Source organism: Phoenix dactylifera, chromosome 4 (genome assembly GCF_051530095.1).
Source record: "Phoenix dactylifera cultivar Ajwa chromosome 4, Ajwa_hap1_PhDact_Kaust_v1.1, whole genome shotgun sequence".
Lineage (NCBI taxonomy): Eukaryota > Viridiplantae > Streptophyta > Magnoliopsida > Arecales > Arecaceae > Phoenix > Phoenix dactylifera.
The window spans coordinates 33192245-33215416 of NC_143193.1; the positions used below are offsets into that span (position 1 = coordinate 33192245).

The 23172-nt window shown below is 37.0% G+C and overlaps 1 protein-coding gene across 6 annotated transcripts in view; it reads right to left on the reverse strand.

Annotated features, from left to right (window-relative positions):
* The window catches only part of LOC103719838 (DNA polymerase epsilon catalytic subunit A), a 47365-nt gene that overhangs the window by 18806 nt on the left and 5387 nt on the right, over positions 1 to 23172 (reverse strand). For all 6 annotated transcript variants that reach the window (XM_088719824.2, XM_088719826.2, XM_026809525.4 and 3 more), the window contains 16 exons: positions 22943 to 23077; positions 22036 to 22158; positions 16293 to 16376; positions 15842 to 16006; positions 13609 to 13785; positions 9875 to 9988; positions 9251 to 9355; positions 7801 to 7919; positions 7566 to 7707; positions 7398 to 7492; positions 7136 to 7241; positions 6932 to 7011; positions 6633 to 6809; positions 2499 to 2586; positions 2229 to 2309; positions 1982 to 2125 (listed from right to left, as the gene is read on the reverse strand). In XM_088719824.2, coding sequence (XP_088575950.2) covers positions 1982 to 2125; positions 2229 to 2309; positions 2499 to 2586; positions 6633 to 6809; positions 6932 to 7011; positions 7136 to 7241; positions 7398 to 7492; positions 7566 to 7707; positions 7801 to 7919; positions 9251 to 9355; positions 9875 to 9988; positions 13609 to 13785; positions 15842 to 16006; positions 16293 to 16376; positions 22036 to 22158; positions 22943 to 23077 — 1935 coding nt within the window. The remainder of the gene's footprint in view (positions 1 to 1981; positions 2126 to 2228; positions 2310 to 2498; positions 2587 to 6632; positions 6810 to 6931; positions 7012 to 7135; positions 7242 to 7397; positions 7493 to 7565; positions 7708 to 7800; positions 7920 to 9250; positions 9356 to 9874; positions 9989 to 13608; positions 13786 to 15841; positions 16007 to 16292; positions 16377 to 22035; positions 22159 to 22942; positions 23078 to 23172) is intronic.

Below are 23172 nucleotides of genomic sequence, written 5' to 3' on the forward strand. Positions count from 1 at the left end.
GTTTCTATTGGAAGAATGAAAGAATTTCTGCAGGTCAGCTTGGCCCTTCTTCTCTCTCTGTCTCTCTCTCTTCTCCTTTCCATTCACATCTATTATTTCTTATCTTCATTGATATAATACATGCTTCTACAGACTGAATTTCAATTTTATTTTCTGCATAATTTAATTTTATTTCTGCAATATAATTTCTGCTATAAGACAACCATGAACCATTAGTGATTGGACTCTTAGCATCCATACCTTTCCCAAAGGAACAAAACAGAATACTTGATCTCATAATTTTGTAGTCTTCAAAGAGGAAACCTTTATTTCCCTGATGGCAAAGAAATTTCCTGACCCAAGTCCTAATTTCTCTAATGCTTTACGTCCACTAATTGGTCATACATCACCATGCTAATGCAACATATCTGTACTTGCACACATCATCTCCATGCTTTTTTTTGGAGAACTCTGAAGGGAGAAATCCCATACAAAATAGAGGTGAGGTGTCGGAGTCAAATCCAGGTCCTTGGCACCAACCCTCAAAGACTTAATCAATAGCACCAGGTGACAGCCTCATCCCCACATGCTTTTCATGCACCTGCAGAGTGAGATACAGCATCCCCTAACAAGTTTAGGGAGCATCATATTTCACAAACCAGGAGCCACAGAAAAGAAACATATTTGTATTCGCATGATGTGTCTACTTACGCTTTTCATGCAGAGCAAAGTGAAAATATTAAGAATCAATGGCAGTATAAGGGCATCATATTTGACAAGAAAATCATAAGTACGTGATGAACGTGGACTAGCACTTGCACACGAGCATGGGGACACATGCATACACACAAAAACATGCATGCATACGAGAACCTGAGGGCACATTGGGACACAGGATGCTAAATTGCTAAATTGGTAATATGTTGAATCTATTGTTGTATCCACATATACATAAACATATACGTATACGAATACCTGCACATATAAATGGCTGTTCACAAGGGTAAAATGAAAGGCTATGCTGGTCATTTAACCAATGCATTAATTACAGCAACCATTGTAAAGATAGTAACAAAATACAGGTGGGTAGGGGCTGCATGGTGCTTAGGTGGAAAGTAGATACTTAGGTGATGCCTGCACGGTCTTATAAATATATAAAAAATAAATAAGATTCATATTGTATGACAGTTATTAAAATAGAAATAAAACAAAGGAAATCAAGGAGTAAAGGAGGTAAATTAGCACTTCAACCTAAAGTAGTATGACATGTCAACTAGTAAATAACAAATTTTCCCTGTCAATGATACCATTAGAAATTAGTTATTCATTTGAAGAAACATGTTCAACAATTCGATTACGTTAATGCAAAGCAACTCTATGAAATGACAGATAATAAAATATAATTGGAAATAAGCAAATTAAAAGAATTAGCCAATGAGTTTGGGAACAAAAGAGAAAGTCCATGTGATGCTGGGTTATAATTTTCCCATCAAACAAGTCAGGTTCGGTCTTGTTTAAAGGATAGGGCTATAATTTTCCCATCAAACAAGTTGGATTCAGTCTTCTTTAAAGGATAGTTCACATCTAACCAACCTAGGTCACCTAGGTTAGCCTGCTTGGAACCCACTAGATGACCAGCATGCACTTACAAACACCTAGAAAGTTGGCCCACCTTTCGGGCCTTGAAGTGTGGAAGCTGGGGGACTGCCTAAGCCAAGGCAGGTGCCTAGGTGACTTAGTGGATAGCTTTTTAAGACAGGTAAAGGTGCTAAACTTTGTTTTATTCACATAAAATGGGTGAAGTCCAAGGGTGTTTTGGTCGTTTGATTGGTGCATTATGTATATCCAGAAATACAAAATGGAAATTGCCTGGGTAGTACATCTCTGGGATCCAAGCATTACAGTCCATTCAGATACATGTTCACTACTTTGAATACACCCTAAATGTGCCATGCGACTAAACAAACACAAAATTAACATCCTCAGAGAAAGAGACACATACCTGGAAAACTTTTATGAGCTTCAGCTCGCCTCTACGTTTAATCTCAAAACCTTTGAGCTCCGCTAGTGTACCATCATGATTAAAAACAGCATACCGCTTCTTGATCAAGATCCCTTCTGCCTTTGAAGCTGGGAGGATCATTGCCTGTTGAAAGAAACCATGACAAAATGAACACCTTGACATGCATTGAGGACCAACAAAACTGTACAGCTAGAAGATAGAGATTATTCCATGGCAATATACTTACCTTATATGGCCCGTCCACTTCAAATTCAATGGAGCATTCACTGTGCGTCGTATATGTTTTAGTAATAGGATCTTTAAGTGTCTGAGAGGGATGGCGTTGATGAAAAACAGAATGGAGCAAAATATGAGTAAAAATATTTTTTATGCTTAACACAGATCTTACCCAAATATAAAGCAGAGCAAATGACTTCAAATGGAGAAATAGATATCTTTTAATAAATATTAATTCTGGGTGAGATTTAGCATTAAGTTGTAATTTTTTGTTGCTCACCTGGTACTGATCATTAGTATTGTTTCTTGCAACATCCACATTAAGCATGACACATGGATATGAGATTGTCAGTTTCCTGTTTCGATCTCTGAAAGAAATGTCAGCCATGGTCAGCATAAGGAAAGAGGCCACAAATCCAGAAGATATAACGATAAGACCAAAATAAGCAACTTCATAAATTTATTTGCATTATTAACATGCTTCACATCCAATAAACAATTAGCCAAGAAGGGCTCTCAAGGAAGCAACTGGTGCTTGGTAGGCACACTAGGTGACGAAGGCTGCGGCCATTGAGAAAGGATGAGGAGAATAACCAGGAATCAGAGAAGAGGAAGAGGTGAATGGAAAAGGGAGTCACTGTTGCTGATGATTGCTAGGACGAACCACAGTTCAACCGACCAAAATTTAGAATAGCTTTTTCTTAACCTTAGCCCTTTAGTCTATTCCACAATATTCTGAATGTGTAACTCTTGTTTTCAAGACTAGGATTGTGTCATAAATTGTAGAGGAGTTGGACTCGGCCGGGTCATATATCACAAGATTCTCTCTAATTGCAATTAGGCATTCAAAAAAGGACAAAAAATGATACTTAGGGACCATGATTAATTGTAAATTGAATAAACAATTAGTAGCCAGCCATCATATAAGGATTCATTTTTCAACAATTTAATAAGCTCATATACATAATGTTCAAGAAGCAAGCACAATGCTAAATTGTCTGATATAGCAATATGCCATCATATAAGTCCATATGATATCCTAATTTGACTCAAAAAAGAAAAACTTGTACATATATAGTGATGCAGACCAAAGACACCCGACCCTATGGTTTGACTACCATTACTTGGGGACCCAAGAGTTAGACCCATCAGAAGGGTTGTATGAAAGCTCAAGATCGAGGTTTCACATACTGGTACTAGACCACGTGCCGGTTTCTTGCTAGAATGATACAATGCTAAGTACTGAGTGCATCCTGCATCAACATAGTGTATCGGTGTTGAAAACCTACCAAAATGATATGGTACCCTTTGTACTATACTGCTCCAGCAGTATTTGAAATCTTGGTCGAGATCTCTGAAGGAACAACATGGATCGAGCTCTAATCCAATGGCAAATATCCCTCATTCAGAAATGTTTTGACAGCTAGCTAAATGCCATCAAAAGGAAATTAATGGTGAATGCTTTACGTTAGAAGAAGTGACTAACACCACCACTCTGACCATCAGAACACTTCGAGCGACCTTGCAATCACCATTAGAACCAAGAGGGTTTGGGTCCAACCAATACTATTCCACGGCGCTACAACTACTATCAGAAGATAACAGATGATACCCAGGACATCATCAGAAGAAAGCTTCAAAGGCATGCCCTAGAAGTAACCAAATCTGAGATGAACTCCACCAAATTTGATTGTGTCCCATCCACCATGTAAAGACCCTGAAGCACACTCCGAAGATTAGGGAGCTGAATTCAACTCGAAGACACGTACTAAGGCATCTGACCAATGTTCGTTGTATCGGTATTAGACCCCATACCGGCACCATCCTATTACAGCAGCGGTATGTGGTACAGTACGAGACAACGAGGCCTATCAAATGTCAGTACGGCACGAGATTGCATACCGGTTCGACACCGGTATGGTACGGTATGCCTATTAGAGTACGGTACAAATAGGTATGTTGAACCTTGCATATGATAATAGAGCTGCCACCCGCCAAATGGCATCTATTAGCAATGTAGCTACCATCTGAACCCTTCAGATGGTAATTGGTAATTAGTTCACCATCAAAAGAAAATCTCTTCTAGAAGCTCTCCAATAGTGAGAATACTTAGTTTGTAAGTTCTAGGAGGAACTTGTTTTTTATTTGTTTTCAAACTTTGAGGACATCTAGTTGACCCTATCACTTATAAGGGGTCCCAAACCGTGTAAGTACCTCCTATGTACACCATGTCTTGATCAATGAATTAAAAGTTCTCTTTTGGGCATTGCATGTTCCTCTTTCTGTGTGGTAGACTTTGGGCAAGTCTTGGCAGATTTTGGGGATGACAGTGAAGCCAATTGGAGTCCTTGTCACAACACGCTTCAAGGCATCGCTTTGGTAGAGTCCTTGGAATGGAGAACCCCTCCTGGTGGCAAGGTTGTAAAGCTACTAGCTATCACTTAGATTAGTTTAGTTCCCTTGCCCATAGATCTTTAAAATTTAATACTTCTAGGCTTAGGTTATTCTCTAGTTAATTTGGTCATTGCATTTTTAGTTTGTTCTTCCACTGTCTCACTCTAAAGCAAACATCAGGCCTTCCTTGCCTCTGTCACAGAATTAATGCACAATATGTTGTCAACACAGCTACAATCATTATTGGATTTGATACACAAAATTGCTGAACAAACAAAGTTTTCTTATCCATTCAAAAGTTGAATCCAATCCAGCATCTTGATAATGAGTTTCTAGCCACTTACAGACCAAGTCCTAATTAGAAATGCAACCAAGGCATCATCTACCCCTCCAATGCAACAACCTAGTTCTCTTGTAGAAGGGAAAGGAACTTATTTAAAGATGGCAGAAGAGACATGAAAAACAGTTAAAAGAAGAATATGGCATTGGTAACATGAAAGCAGTTTCTAGATATCTATGATAATGGGGGAGAAACATAACTCAGGCATCAGAGGATTGACTGAATAAATGAATCTTAACGTGGCATTTGAAAAGTAATATGTTAAGGAAAATTGATTTGCTGCATTCCTTGGCAACTAAAGAAGAACAGAATGTGCCAACTTCAAGCAAAATGCACACACGCTAACATGCTCATAATGATAGCGACTTGAGAAAACCTAATGTGATCTACCTAACAAGACAACAAAGATTAAGGGGGGGAGCTTTTGGAGGGCCAAAAAGCACTTTCTAACCCTCTAAAAGTACTTTTAGATAAAAAATGGTGTTTGGTAAAATTTTCGGAAAGCTGTTTCAGTTTTTGCGGGAAGCTGAAAACAGCTTTTGGGAAGAAGCTCCAATTTGGAGCTTTCCGAAAATGCTGTTTTCAGCTTTATCGGAAAGCTATTTTTTGGACCAAAATACCCCCATTTAAATCTCACTTTTTTCCCCAAAACCCTCATCCCACCTCTTCCTCTCTCACCCATCCTCTCCCTCTCCCTCTCTATCTTCTTCTTCCTCTCAACGCCGCCGCCTCTGTTCCTTCTTTCTCTTCTTTTTTTTTCTTTTTTTTTTTTGGAAGCTCGTGGCTGCCCACGATGGCAACCACCACCCATGGCCGGCGACCCTTCTATATTTCAATGAAATAAAATAATAAATAAATAAATAAATAAATAAAATAAATAAAAAGAAAAATAATGAGTGAGTGGCAAATAATCTGATCTAAATAAATAAATAAATAAATAAATTAGTAATTATTTAACTAATTTTATTATTGTATTATACTATAAATATAATATTATATTACATTATATCATAATACATTGATATATTATGTTAAATAATTTAATATTATATTAAATTATTATTCTATAATATATAATGTTATAGTACTATATTATAATAATATTATATTACATTACATTAATATTATATTATATCATATATTTATGTATTAATACGTATTATATTTTATTATGTTCTGTTGTATAATACTAGTAATGTCCTTTATGGTCATTTTGTCACACAAAAGTACTTTCTCAATTTATTTACCAAATACATGTTAAAGTGCCACAGCACTTTAAAAATGTAGTTACCAAACAGCAAACAACTTTTTATAAACGCTCTGCTTCAAACAGCTCTACTTCCAACAGCTCTACTTCCAAAAGCTCTACTACTAACAGCTCCCCCAAACAGGGCCTAAGTACTAGACTCTTGTGATACAAAGCAATCACAAGGAAACAATAGACCCGCCACAAGGAACCTATAATGGTAAAGCCCCAGATTAATGTAGGGCACAACTGTGAATTCACACTAATTGAAATCTATGCAACTTAAGTAAAACAATCTTCAATCTGAAATGGGTTAGCCAGAGAGATGGGCTGACATACTCACTCAAGTATGAAAATTAATAGTTTTCAATGATGCTTTGCTAAGCATTTTGCATTTTTTCAAAAATAGGAAAAATCAGAAACTATATACCTACTTTGTTTTAAAGGCATAATTCTCAGGGAATGATCCAGGAAGAGCACACCAGATGCCATCTGTGTCCAATTCCAGAGGCCTCCCAATCTTTTCAACAAGTAAACGAGCATTCTGAATTATCTTTGCACCAGTGTATGTGACAACTCCAGCCATTTCCATTGAGTACCATCTTGCGCCCCTTTTAAGATGCACAGTAAAGAATGTCAAATTCCTATTTCCTAGTCACCATCAAGTATGACAAAGTAATCAAATCCAATCACATGCAAGATATAAGGTCAAATGGATTCAACTAAAACTCACTTCCGCATGACATATCCATAAAACGAATTAAGTATACATTTATGAGCAAGCTGTAAGGAATCATATAGAACAACCATATCCTGCAAACACCACATGAGGAAAAAACCAATGAGATAGCCCTGTGGCGATATTTAAAATATGCATACATACATAAGTACATACACACATATTATATATATACATACATGTATATGTAATTCCCACCTGTGCTTCCTGAATCTTCATAGAATTCCCACTGGATTTTGCCTCTGCCAGTTTACCCTTCCACAACTTATTAAGACTTTTGTACTCGTACCTTCTATCCCGAAAGCTGGAATTTGAGAAGTGCAACAGATATTACTTAGCATAATCTTTTGAGAAAAGATAAACTCTACAACAAGTGGACATACAATAAGAAAGAAACAAGTTTCTTCTACAGAAAATATCGAAAATCATTACATAATCAAGAAATTAAAAGTCTACAAACCTCCTAACAGTATCCACATAAAAAGGATTTTCACGCATGCATATCCCAGCTTCTCTAAGTTCTGTGATGGGCTTGTCAAGAACCCTTTTATACGCCTGTTAGATATCAGCATCAGACTATCTAAAAGTTTCCTTTAGGGAGAATCTATAGAAAGTCACTTGTGTTTACCTTCTGGCAGTATTTTCTCAAGCGTTCTTTCAGCTTCAACTGTTGTTCTGATTTGGGGAGGTCAAGGAAGGGCTTTATTGTCTGACCTTCACCATTTTCCACTAGTTCTGACTCAATTTGCTTCTTTATATGATAATAATCACTGAAAAATTGAAAGATAGATGACTTATAGATTAGCAGATCAAAAGAGTCCTATTTAACTCATCACAAAACAGAATAGACACTACTTTTGAACCTTTTTTTTGCCATATAGGTCTCTCCTCGCCAAACCCATTCAAGCTTACGCAGGCAATTTTTTCCTGGACGATTGAAATCGCATGCTGTGCAAACTACATCCGAGACTATCGACAGTGGCTGCAATAAAGCATAACATCCAAATATTTCATCGACCAAAGCAGAGATCTACGTTTGAAATAAGAGTGGCTTAAGTAGTTATTATTATGTGGTGCACATGAAAGACACCTTCTTATAATTAAAAATGAAGGGAGGGCATACATTTTGGAGAGGTGCTCCCAGGGATCAAACATCTTGCATGCTTTTAGACATAAAAATATAAATATTATATTAATAGTAATAATAAGACACCAGCAATTTCATATCAGTCACAGTTTAGGAAAAGTAAGAGCTTGGACGGTTAAATGAACAACAAGAAGTGCTCAGCTGATGTGAGGTAAAACCATGAAAATATTGGGGGGGACGGGGGCGAACAGATGTACTGAAGTGTCGGAGCTGCACTCATTGAGGATGAGTTGTTGGAATTCCAAACAAGATTGAACTGACCTATGTAATGAAGATTTGGAGCAGTGTGAAAGAGGAGCTAGAGTTTTTAAAGCCACTAAGGGCGAGAAAGGAGAGGAGGAAGTTCAAAAATATATTGATAAAGCTTCTGTTTTCAAAATATGTTACTCTTAACAGGTTACTGGTAAATCAGGATTCATTAAGCTGACGTCATATGACTGGGCTTAGGTATGTTGAGTCATGCTCTGGTAACACAAGAGGCAAACTTTTGCCCCTTGCATGTTGTATGCAAGGCATGTAGTGTAAATATACACATATATATACATGGACTTTGCCCCTCACAAGAGGAGAGGGTATCTATCAACTCTTGACTCCAAAATCAATAATGGGGCTTTCAAATTAAGATTCACATGGTTAATCATGATCTATGCTACTAATGTCTAGAAAATAAAAATCATGTATTTTGATGGTCTCGAACATATGCATCATGTGAACACAAATATCTCTCCTCCTCCTTACTCTCCTTCTTTCCATCCCAATTACTCTTCCTTCCTGTTCTTCAACATTATTTTGTACCAATACTGAACGAAGCGAGTTAGGCCTCCCAAACTCTTTTTCTAAACCCAGCTGGTAATAATAAGCATGCTTATTCTACTGCAGGTCTCTAAACCTGATTTGAAACAATGTAACAAATAGCAGCTTTAACAATTAGATTCCAAACAAATGCACAGTACTGAAGTCTAAAATTCTTTCTGCTAGCATAACAAAAACACTTTTCTGTACGTACGAATATGATCCAATATAATTTATTTTAAAAAAAAGGGAAGAAGACAATACAGAAGAAAAATAGGCAAGATGCTTCATTTTAAAAAAATAATAACAGAAGTCTTCTATTACATGAAAATAACATCAAATTACATATATCTTCTAAAAGTACAAGACAATACCTGAAGTCTGTTCGTTAAAATAATGTTTGGATACATTGCAGCAACATCAAGATGATAAATAAGAGGACACTCCTCACGTGTTGGACGATCTCGCAACAAGATAAGCTGCAAGTAAAGAGGCAAGTTTATATAAAAGAATTGACATTGAACTTCAACAGTTAGGCATTCATATGCTCATATTTTAGAAATACTTGCTACTTAAAAAAGCAAAAAGATTCACCATTAAATCAAAAAACAGTGTTCACCAGATCACCAAATATTCTCCACTACAAACAGATTATTTTTTTGAGTAGACAGTATGGACTACAGATAGATATTGGTAAAAGCAAAAACTTTATTATAGAATATTTAGTAACTAATATAATTTCAGCATCTAGAAAAAAAAGTTCTTAGAAAAGTAATCTAAGTTTTTCTTAAAAAAGGATTGCAGATGCATACACACTGGACAAATCTAAAAAGAGAAGCATGTCTTTCCCCCTTCCTTTGGAAACAAGAGGATGAATAGCTTAGAGAAAAGCAGGTACAATAGGGTGTAAATCAATTACATTGAGTTGATTGAAGGAAAGGCTTAAGAAGAGAGAAATATGGGATAAAAAGTAAGGGGAAAATCAGGAAGCAGAATACCTTTTCCATTATAGCATTTTTGACATCTTCATAGTTCAAGATTGAATCAATGTCCATTTTCCCCTCAACTGTTATGGCATATTGCAGATCACGATCAAGATTGCTGATCAATTGCTGGAAACAGAACAATATCTAGCATCAACAAGACCATTTACACATGCAAATGTGCATAAATAATATTATATGGATAATATTCCTTTGGTTCCAGAACAATAACTCAAAATTAATAATGATGCAATAACAAAACATGAGTGAAGTGTCAGTCAGTGCTTGATTAATAAACTAAGTATATGAGATGAACTTTTGTAAAGATGCACCTGAAAAGGCAGAAGAGAGTATTCTCAAACAAAATGATCGAGTGCGGAAAACATTTCGATATACAGTACAATGATTTACATTTTCCTCGGATATATCAAGTGAACAGGACATAACACAGGGAGCACACAGCGAGATCTAATTGTCGAACTCACACATGAACAACTTTACTAAGCAAAACAAGAACAACGTGGAAGCATATCTATCAGGGGATATGTGATTCACAAATATATCACACGCTTTGTATGTCTTGGTACAATGGACTAAAGAAGCCTTGAAAGCCAACAACAATCTTCTATATACTTGTCAAACTGAAAGTGCTAGAAAAGATACATGATTTTAAAAAAGGGGGGAAAGTTCAGATAGATGCACAGATGAAGAAGCAAAAGAAAAAAAGAACATGAAAAAGAAAAAAGTCAAGATTTAGCCAAAACTGAATGGTTAAACTTCCAAGTTCCAACAATCATTACTTATTTACTTAGGATATCCACTTTGGATGGCCTGAAGACTAAAATCCCAATGATCTAGCAGGCCAGTGGCCACAAGACTGCTGCAACTTTAATAGGAGGACTGTTACGATTTTACCACACTAACGCTTGCTTTAGCTTGACATTGAAATTTAAGCTTGCTTTGTTTGTATTCAAGATGTGATCAAACTTCATTATGTGTACATTGCCAGTTCATATTTAAGGGCTTAGGCACTGTTATATAAGTAACTTAAAGCCAAAAGTTAAGACCCAATAGCATAAAATCCAATACCAATCACTCAGCAACTCACTGACACAAAAAGCTTGCTGAATTTCTTTTGATATTATGATAAAATTAGTCACATTTCAATACTTGGTCATGTTTAATGGGCCCATGGACTGTTATATAATAGATATGAAGCCTAAAAGCAAAGATTATAACATCACAACTAGGGGTTGGAACAACCCAAACCAAACTATTCAACCAGATCTTATCTAGATTTAAATTGTGACCCATCTAACTACAAAGTATTAAATCTCGAGGCAGTATTCAAATTCAGATTTGAATACTAACCATATAATTCAGGTCAAGTCACCTAGCGCCAAACTACAAGGTATTAAATATCAACGATCAAGACCATGCCAATCCCTCGTTGGTACAATATTCATCGTAATGCATAAGAAACTGATACAGTCTATACTCCATCAGCCAGAAGCTTACGCAGGCTGGCAGATCATTGCATGGCCTATTTTAGCCTCCAAATTCTTTTTGCCTTTTTAATATTTTATTCTTCTAATGCTCAAGATGTGTGTAAATATGGTAAATGTACTGATGTAATGCTCTAATCTTCCTATTTGGTGCCTGTTTAAGTCTTTTACTTGCTATGCGACATGTGTTTTATTGTGTAATACATAATTTCGCATAAGGTTATAAATATACATTGACTTATACTTTTGCATTAGCTATTGAAATATAATTTAGTAGTACAAGGGTGGAGATCCTTGTTGTAAGAACCTCCAAGTGCTTCTCACTACAGTTCCGACCCTCAAATGGAGGGGGAAAAAAGTTTCAAAGGAATCTGCTCAGTATCAAACAGTTCAGGCTCAGTTCACACCCGATTTGTTCAGTGGTCTGGGCAATATAAGCTTAGTTCACCAAAACCCAAATGCATCCAGACTTGCTGTACCAGCTACCCATCTAGTCAGAACCCTTGCTTCTTCAACTCATGGGTCAAAAGGTTCTGATCCACTATAGTTATCTTTTATTATATATACAATATTCAAAACCTAATATGTATAAGAAATAAACCTAAATACCTAATCCTAGAATTCTAGATCCCTAACCATAAACCTAACCAATCCTACACATCTCCTCCATATCCAATAATATCTCCTATATTCTCCCTTTATCTCTCCTTCCCCTTACTTCCTTCTCTCCTTTCATTTCTTTCCTCCTCCCCTTTCCTCTTTCCTACTCTATCATCTCCTCCTAACCCTCCTCCATTCTTCATCTCCGTTTACCACATCCTACTCCTGTTGTCAGCAACTAGCATTACCTACTGTAGCCACATTACTACCTTGTGATTCCACCCCTTGTTTTAACCCAAAACGGCAAAACCCCTAACTACTCCTCACCCCCTATTGAGGCCACCATCCAAGACAACTGCAATCCACCATCTATTCGATGGCCAAGGTATAGGCAGGAAATGTGTAGTTCACCATAAGTCACATGCGGTTTAGCTGCTATGGCCTTGCCATGCTACATCAATCACTAGGTTTAGTACCTCCAGCTACCTCTGCCCTGATTCTTCATTTCCATCTTCTTCTTCCCCTTTTCCATTCTTCCTTCTCTATTTGTAATATTCTCCTTTATACGGGATCTCTAGGTTGGGTCCAAGTTATGGGTTTCGTTCAACAAATTCTAACCCACTAGTAGATAAAGTTGGCATGATCAAGGATTCAAGTCCCAGTGGGACAATGGGATCAAGTACCATCCCAAGTATCACGATCAAACCGTCCCGCCATTGTCCTACCATCCCGATTCGCACGTCTTGAGACATCTCCTGTCCCAAGTGTCAGGACGGGGTGGAACGGTTGTGCATCCTATTCAGTCCGTCCCACAGGATTTAAAACCTTGGGCATGATACTACATGTTTATCTAGACCAAACCAGACCAGACCTAACTCGTTGATCATTATGTACATACCAAAAGGCATAACACACGAACAACCTATCTAAACATGGCTCAATGTTTAAAAAAATTAAAATTATTTTTAAAAAAAAAGACAAGGTCCCCAAGTCAACGTGAAACAACCATAGAGCCAAAAAAATGTAATTGGAAATAAAGAGAATGAATATTCTTGACTATAAAGGAATTTGAGTCATCAAGAATAATAGTTCTGTTAATACTTGATACATGACCAAACTAGCTATTGTCAGCTCATGGAAGAAACCATGCATGTAATCAGAGGCATCAAGTAACTAGGACATGGGTTGTAAATAACCAATACAATATACACTGTAGATAACTATTAACCTAGCTCCTACATATTGTAGATTATATGGCCCCGTAAAAAAACAAGGGCATATAAATTCACTTGGCGGTGGATTCTCTAAATCATGGTTTTCAGAACTAGACCATATCAGTCTGTACTGGGTGTACTGATTTGTACCAGTAGGGACCAATGCTCTGTACACTGCCCAGTATTGAGTTTCAACACCATGAATTGTAGTACACCAACACTATACCAGTTGGTACCAATATGGATACTGAAACAAATACTGAAAATCTTGCTCTAAATAAATACAGATTAAGAAACTACCAGCAAAAATGCTTACAAAGTGAGAGGCAATTTGCAAATATCTATTATAACGTTATAAGTTTCTGAAATAGCAAACTGCATATAAATCAACCATTCAGCAAATATGAAAGACTAGTACATGGCAAATTACCTCGTATGCAGATGGATCCAGCTGAAATTTAGCCGGAAGATCAGATCTAAAAACACCACTTTCAAGGCATTCAACATGGCCCCCTATATATGTCTCACTTTCTAAAAGACGGTTGTTATAAAACTTCTCTGGATCATCTTGGTGCTTGTTAGGACAAATAATATTTGCCTTGTAAGCCTGTAAATTCAAAGTAAGTGCAATGAATGTATAGATCATGAAGACAGCGGATGAAACCGTAAACCCAACATCATAAAAACTAGTGTCTTGCCCCATGTGGTTGTCACATGCAAATAAAATCCTACAAACAAAAATTTCTATTATGACTGATATCAAAGGCCTTACCCTTCTATTATAAATGATGCCACCATTAAAAGCACAAAAAATTTGGTTCTATGCACAGAGTTCTGTACATTACCCTAAAGAGTATTTAGACTTTTTAAAGGATCAAGCATTGCAAATTTCCGTAAAGAAACTAACACCATATCTTAAAAGCTCATTTTAATCATGCAAACCAGATTGACAGAATACAGTTAAGAAATGATTATCTCGCAAAGCAGCTTACAATTGATTCTGAAGATGAAAAAAATTGATATTGAAAGAGTCAGATATATCAACATGAATTCATGTCCCCAAAGTGACAGCTTGTTAAACATGTTTATACATCATGCTTAGGGAGTCAAACCAACAAAAGTAACAATCATCATTGTGGTACTTGTAAGTTTAGAATCATCCATTTCTTGGAAATTTTTGAGAGCAAATCAACAACACGCACAATATGTGTTAAAAGACAAGGAGCCAGGTTAAAAACTGTCATGTAAAATTTTAACAAAACAAGTGACTAAAGTATTAGACTGCCCCATGAGTTTGAAAGCACATCACATATGTAAAAAACAATAAATATTAAATATATCCAGGAGCACCAAATTCCATTGATAATAAATTCTCTCTCTTATTTTGCATAAAAGAAAAGGAAGAGACCCAGAACTTTGTATACTAACATTTACACCCGGTTGTTTGAAATTCTTTTGCATTCTTATCCACAATACTTTTTACCATGTAAAAGAATTAAGCCCAGAAAACAGCAATGTGATCTACTAAATCAATTTAGTCTTTAAAGATGCTTAAACTGTGGAATACCTATACAAGAACAAACAAACATAATTTCAGCAAGTAATATTACGGACTAGTCATCATATATTACTTAATAAAAGTATCGCAATAAAAAAGTAAATGGGATGTCCATTTTGGAAGATCTAATTTCTTTCTCAGGCATAGATATGTAGTGGAATATCACTAGGTTGATCTGCTTTGAAGAGAACACAAAGTTGTTGACGTAAATTATCTCATATTAAGTAGAAAAAATAATGATGAATTATCTACTTTATCCCTCTGCGAGAAGTATGAACATGGTGAGACATTCCTTTTTCCCTCATCCTTCATCATGCCATAACACTGGGAGGAAGAAAAACCCTTATTCTACTCATGTTTGAAGCACGTTGCGTTTGGAAATAATTGTTCCAATCAGACCGCAATCGTTTGGAAATAATTGTTCCAATCAGACCGCAATCATCAAGTTATTGTTAGACCTCCAGACTTTGCTGCATATGTCCATGCCATTTCTGTCAGTGCTCCATTGAGCAGCATTCTATCCAAACAATTCCTAAGCTTTCGGCAGAGTAATCATAGTATCCTACCGTCTATCCTTCCTAGTCTACACCATATCCATCTCAGCTCTTTCATTTCTGCAACACTCATCACAGAGTTGGCATGGCCATCGATAATTCAAAATGAAACTTGGATGCAGGATTATTAAAAAGTATCAAATGGGAGAATCACTGTTGCTTTTGATATATTTCTTTCTGTAATATTACTTGTTGCAATATTACAGAAAGAAATATGAACCAAAAAGAAGAGCAATCTGTAATAACTACAGTTCACCAAATAGTATCAAGAATCATGAAACATATTCACTTTTGTTAAAGAGACTGCCTTAAGAATGCAATGCAAAGGCTTTTTTTTGGCAAACTTTCTGCAAGTTTTTGTAAGTCATCATCAATGTTGACAAATCAACTTATAAACAAACATCTGGATGATCTTTATTAATAGAAAAGAATTAAAAAAATCTTTTTTGATTTTGGATATCCATTGCATTACTCATGATAAATATTATAACTCAGCTGCCCATCTGTTCGAAAGAATGAGCTGAATAAAATAAAACATTCTGAAATCTCACCTGGACCATGAGAAGCATTTCGCAAAGTGTTCCACTTCCCTTGCGCAGGACCTCATCTGGTGTCATAGGTATTATAGTTGCAAGAGAGAAAATAAATGGATGAATATATGTCATGTACAGGTAGTAGGTTGCCACAGCATCAGATACAGAATAAGAAGCCATCATCTGAAATAACATCAATATTTCAGGGAAAAATTAGAAATCTTTCATGGAAGCAATACAGTCATGGAATATGCACCTAGATTAAAAAAATAAAGTGAAAAAGTTGCATGACATGCAATGGCAACATTAGGCAGCTGTTTCTGCAATCTATTACAGTATATACCATGTCACATGCTAATCATAAGCCCTAAATATGTGTTTGATCAACGCCACTTATTCAATAAATTTTAATGCTTTATTGTCTATCATCATTAGCGTAATTAGGGAAATAACTTCCCATCTCATGTACCTGAGGTTGTTCCATGGCAAAGCGAACCATGTCTTCAGGATTCACCTCCAATGGATCATAACCCAGCTTAGCCTTTGTAACAGCCTTGTGACAACAGAAACAGAAAGGTCATAAATCAGTATATGATAGAAAGGCCAAATAGGTTATGAGATTAGACAAAAAGAGAAGATTGCACAGGTATAAATCACAATCTATGAGGAATTAGTAGAGAAACTGTGGTCCAAAAACTTGCAAAAATGCCCCAGAAGCAATTAGCAAAGCAATAGAAGATATAGAAGATATATTCGATGATGGAGGTTTTTCAGATGGCCAAACTCATAAAGTTAATAAAAAAAGCAAGAGATATGAGAACTAAATCATGTAAATTCTAAGATGCTATAACGGTACTAAGGTAATACTTCTTTGTCTGTTACTCCCTGCAATAAAGACTTTTCCTGTCAAAAAAGCAGGCATTGTTTAACAAAATTTTGATGGTTAACACTTAACAAGCTTTGAAGGAGGCATTGGTCATAACCTATAACCTGGTAGCATTAATATATCTCGAGATACTATAATCTCAAACCATTCATAACTTTTAACCTGTTTAGCTACCCAAACTATGGTCTGCTGAACCAGTCCGAACCGGCCGGTTCCGCCCGGTACAGACAACCGATATCTGGACAGCGTGGATACCGGTCCCAGCTGTTTTCGGACTGGTACCGACCGGTATGCATGCGTACCGGTCTCGTATCAGCCCGTACCGGTCTCGTACCAGCCTGTACCGGTGGGAACCGGCCGGTTCACACCGGTACCAATTCTTTTTTTTTACCATAGCATGTGCGCTGCGGATTTTAAACCACAGCGCGCGCTGTGGTGTGAGAGCGCGTGGCCCGTACCAGCTGTTCAGGTGCAAGGCCGTGCACTCGCGTGCGGCGCAATTTCACAGCTCGCGGGCGCGGGCCAGCTCATCCGCGCGGGGCAGCGTGCTACCCCGGCGGGTCATAAATGCCACTATGGCCAGCTCTGGCGCATCTGCGCGGGCGCAGGCACGGACGCAAAGCAAAAAAAAAAAGATTCTGCGCGCGTCCGTAAACCAAAAAAAAAAAAAGACCGGTTCGTACCGGACCGATTCCGGTCTCGAACCGGTCGCTACCAGTACGCCTACCGGTACCGGTTCAGCGTACCTTGACCCAAACATTAGAGCAAAATCAGTACTATACCTTCCTAATTAGCAGTGCTGCAAAACATGAGCGTTACTATGTTGTATCTCTTAAGGGAGGACTATCAGTGCAAGCTGCTTAAGTCTAATATTTATTGGGATGATAAAAAATCCTGTCATAGAAAGATACTACGATAGCCTGCACTATATTTCACATTTATACCTTTCCGTATTCGCATGCTTGTTCTGTTGTACACTATAAGATTCTAACTTGCATTTTCCTTAATGCGAATTAGATTTAGGCATTACATGGGGTGTCTTTATTTCAGAATGCAAATAGTAGCCTAACTGGTTCAGATCATGTCAAGTAAAACATGTGGTAGTGAACAGAGTACATATTAGATATATGTTCATGCGAGTTGTTTTAAATATCCTCTTTCAGACTGATTTGAAGCAAAAGGGATGATTTGGAAAACAATGAATCAGAATCAAATTCCAAGAAAAGGTCCTTGGTGTAATTAGTAGAAATAAATTTCTGCATGTTCAATGCAAAAGTAAAAACAATTCCTGCTTTTCAGTCAAATGGAGAGGGACAGATGATCTTAAAATCCTACCACAGGATATGGATGATGAGATATACTTGCCAGAAAAAAGAAACGAACATAAAGACATAGTATCAATTGAGCCGATATAATTGATTGAATATCGAAATAATAACCAACTGTGAGATTCTTCTACGGCTGCATATGGAGATTTTTTTGCTTTCAAAATTATGTCCCTTTAATCTATCTAATTATAAAAAATTAAAATTTGATCACTAAGAGTTTTGGCAGATATATAGTACTAATGGGAGCGCTTTAAGAAAAGACAACATAGTTTGAGGCCAAAGTTCTTTTATTTATGAAAATCCTAATTCCACTACAAATTTACAAATCCTATTTACGAGTTCTTTGATCCTGATAACTATTCCATAAAATAGAAATCATGAAAACCATGATCTGTTAGCAATTATTCCTTAACTCACAAATTAGCATAAACAAGAACAAACAAGATTTATAACTCATAATGGGATACCTGGGCCCAAGGCCCAAGCTTGCATTCGTCCCTCCAAAAGGGCAGTGCCCCAATCTTATCCCAGTGGAAAATGGGGGAAACGAACCCCTGTTTCTCCTGACCATGAGGTGCCCTCCCGCATGATCTCGTTTGCACGTGCCTCGCCCCCTTCCCTCATCTTTATCCCATCGCCCTCTCTCGCCACCTCTGTTCCTTTCTCATTCTGTCCCCCACTTTTTTCGCACGGCAAGCGCCTCCAGCTTGCCTCCCTCCTTCCACCATGCCCCAGCCCTCTCTTCCGCTTGTATTCTGCCTAGGCATGACATACGACTAATTTTCTGCAGGAAATATACTACTGCCCCAGGTTTTGAAAATCAGCAAGATTCTGTCCTGAAAGTTGCTAGGCAAAATCTTGTTGAAAGGTAACTTGCCCAAGTGTCGTAGTGTATTTTGATCTTCTATATATGAAGATTCAAGTAAAACAGATTTATCTTTCTTTAGTTGCTTTGAGATCTCCATAATCTCACAGAATTGTTTTGTATCTCCAAGTATTGCTGCATAACACCAAAATTAGTTCTATGTCACAAAACTTTCATTGCAAACCGCTGATTACCGAATTGGTGTGTTGAAGACATTCTTCATGATGCCAGAGGCACTCACTGCCGTTTCTACTGCTCACCAGGATGATTAAATTTAACCCCACATGCCTGACGAGCATCGTTGATATTTGGATACCAATCTGATATAGCGTCATTCAGATATAAAGTCTTCACAATTTGATTCTGCAGCAAATGTTTCAGTTTAGATCTGATTTGGGAGAATTGAATACCAACAGCCACTAGATGATTTCTGTAGCATATTTCAAATCTGTTTGCCAGATCTGATAGAATAAAACAATATTCCGCTGGTAATGGTGAGAGGGTACCATGCCCTCTTCCATCGTCTCTCTCTTTCTTCCTATTCCTTTCCTAGCACTCCTCTTCATGTGTGTGTGGTAGTGAGTGAGGGAACTGTGCCTCTCTTTCTCCCTTCTCACTCACCCTCTCTATTCTTTAGATAATCTCTCTTCCCCCTGCCCTTTGAGCTAAACCTAGAGGGGCCAGCACTGTGCCGCCCCTTGTCTTTTGGGGAGAAAAACGGGGCAATGTTAGCTGTAGCAGTTGTTTCCCCTGTAATAGCGGTCATTAGTGCAGAAAATGAAAATTTTGAAATTTTAGAGAATTTTGGAAATGATTTTAAAATACTATTGTGGCACTGATTCGATAAATATGTAATTTTGCGGTAATTAGGTCCCGAAGGATCCTTGTGATCTGATTATATTATCTAAGTATTGGCATCTGCAAGGCAGGTAACCTAACACTTCCGTGTATTTTCTAAGAGATCTTGCAAAATCATGGTTGTATTGCTTGATAAAATAGCTTTTATGGTTTCTGCTTTTGTTTGATTAAATGGCCGAACATGTTACATTTCATCTTTGAAAACGATTAAAGAATAAAATGCGCATTTTTATATTTCTGAAATGAGTTATTCCGAGCACATTAGTTGTTTAAAAGAATTCAAAAATTTGACTGGTCTTGTGAAAATGATTTTGTATTTATATATTCAGCATAACTATGACCTAGCCCCACCAATGGGGATTGTACGTAGGTGCCCCTTATTTCCCCTTATTTGTTATCTATTATCTGACTCATGCCATTTGGTTACATGGCCATAGCCAAACGTTGAATTTTGTATCAGTTTGTGAAAAGCACACTTTGAAAAGAAAAGTATGCATTATTCTCTAAATTTGAAAAAAATGAAATTTTGCCCAATCAATGATATGTTATAAATTATATTTGATTTGTTATCTATTGACATGCTCTAACACACTCTAAAGTGTTTTGTCACTTACTGGGTTGTCTGGCTCATTATTCTTCTTCTCCTCTGTTTTCATATTCTGATCTATCATTAACTATGGAACTTGAGGGAGCGCACTAGATTTATGAGATTTTGTTACATTAACTCTTGAGGATTGAGGTTATTTCATTATTGATCTAAAACTTTTATGAAATGATTAAATTTGTTTTTCAAGTAGCCTTGCATGTATGTGTGATTCATCTTGCAAGCATGCGGCATCTTTTATGTTCTTGGTTCAGGGCATGACACATAATTGGATTTATCATTTTTTTTTAATCTAAAGGTACAAAAAAATATTTATCCAAACTTAGAACCTCAAAGTTTGAGCATCGCTAGCAAGAGGGAAGGGATTTGTAATAAAAGCAAAGTTTCCAATTAGAAACACACTATATGCAGTCTAGAAACAAATAAATATCACGGCAGTAGCATACTAAGAAAACTTTCAAGTAGCTATATCCATTTTAGGATCCCATACTTGGACACTATCATTTTAGGCACAAGGTGACCGCCAAAACCTAAAAAATAATCATTGAGAACCTTAAGGATGAACATTCAAAATTGGCCAGCATCTATTTCTATTCCATATGCTACAAAGAGAAACTACCAATATCAATTTGCATTACAAAGCATTAATATATGCAAACAAATCTAGCGCACTTGTAAACAAACAATAGGGATGTTTGCATATATGGCCCATTTTATTTCCATTGTTGCAGATCTGAGACATTTTCTTTTTTTTCAGATATAGCCTTGTTTCAAGAATTCTGGACACTTTTGTCCCTGCACCAATGGATACACTCCAACCACTCAATCTAAAAGGAAGTGCAAGTAGCACTCAACAAACATGTGCATTCAGTATAAAATTATACATGCATTGACTACAAAAAAGAAAGGCACATTACACTCTGCTCAAATATACAATTGAAATGTATCTATAGGGCAGGGACAAAAGTAATCAAAAATTTCAAAACTCAGCCATTCCAACAAAAAGAATAAAAGCAGTCCAAACATGAAAAAAGAAAAATAAAGTACACAGTCTTTGCAAAATTTTCTAAGAAATATCAAAGCTACATTGGTTTCCAAGTCATAACCAGTGGGAGTGCTAGTTACTGCCAGTATGCAAAATTTGCACACGCCATGAAAGATAAGCTTTTTCCCCAAAATGCCCCAAAAGCCATGGGTCTTGCGTGCATCTCACTCATGGTATGTCGTATCGTACCGTACCGGACAATACCGAGCATCCCGTATCGATACCGGTGGGATGGCGTACCGGTACCGATACATGTGGTGTATCGGTATGGGTACAGATGACGTACCGACCCTCGGTATATCCAAAAAATTCCGTACCATACCGTGCCGACACTATGCTAGTATGGCACCGGTATGGGATCCGATACCGGTACGGCGGACCTTAATCTCACCTATTACCAACAACCAGCACCCACCTATGTCAAATACAATGGGGAGCCACCATGGTTCATGCATCTCTCTTCGAAGATATGAGCTAGATAGAAGTAATACCACACCTAATCTGACTGGAGGAAAAATCATGAAAGATGCAAAACAAAGGCTGAAAACATATTATGAATATTTTTTCCTTGGAAATCAATCAAACTCATGCATTTTTACCATATATTTTTATTTGATCATTTTTACCTTAAGGCCGTGGCTTCCTTGAGGAAGATAACTATCACGTTTGACCCAAGCAAAACAATCAAGATGGCAAGAAAACTTAGCACGGCATTCTCCTTGATTATTGTCACATTGAAAGCCTATTTCCTGCAAGGACAGAAAATGTAATGCATGTATACATTAGGCACCAATTTCATTGGCAAAGCACACCAATTCAGTGAACAACTGATTATAAACCCATGAAGACACAGAAAATTATATGCATGCACAAAGATTAGCATGATTTATACCTAGCAACCTTTTCATAGCACATGGCATCCAATTCATTAGTCCACATAAAATGGGTCCACGAAAAGCTCGGCTCCACTTCGAGTGAAATATCTTAAAATGACAATTATCATATGCACACTTGGCTTTAACTGGGCCATATAAGAGAACATTGTGTTCAACTCCCCTAACTGGTAAGGAATCAAACAACATTATTCATGTGCAGATTCACACTTTTGCAAGTTATCAGTTTTCTAACAAAACAAATGTGAAAGGCTAAGAAAGTAGCCATTGTGAAATATAAGTAAAATAAGTTCATTCGCAACACAGCATCTATAGGAGTTTATAAAGATGAACAAGACAGAACTACTAATCATCTCCAAGTGGATCCCAAATTAATCCTTATCTTAAGAAATAGCAATCAAAGATTCTTCATATCAAGAAAAAGCTTATTTTGACTGCAGCTCTGTACCATTTGAATCCTAAATTATCTAAAACAGGTATCTAGTAACCAATAGTGATGACACAGACCAATGTAGAAAGCCAAGGCATAGAAGTTTAAGCTATTTAATATAACTACAATTGGAGTAGATATAAGCATCACACTTGCAGTAAGAAACTAAAGCAACACTCTAGAAATTATGTCAGCATCATATGTCCATACCTCACTCATTTTAAGCCCATAGTGGGCAGCTCTTTTCTCTAGGAATGGCCAGTCAAAGAAATCACCATTATAGGTAACATAAATACCAGGCTTCACTTCTTGCATGTGGGAAAGCCACACTTTGAGAAGCTCTTCCTGCCATGAGCAAAACATTAAAAATAATAGGAAACGAATAAATGGTGATTTTTGGACATGACACTTAATAAATTTTAGGATTGAACCTGGAATAG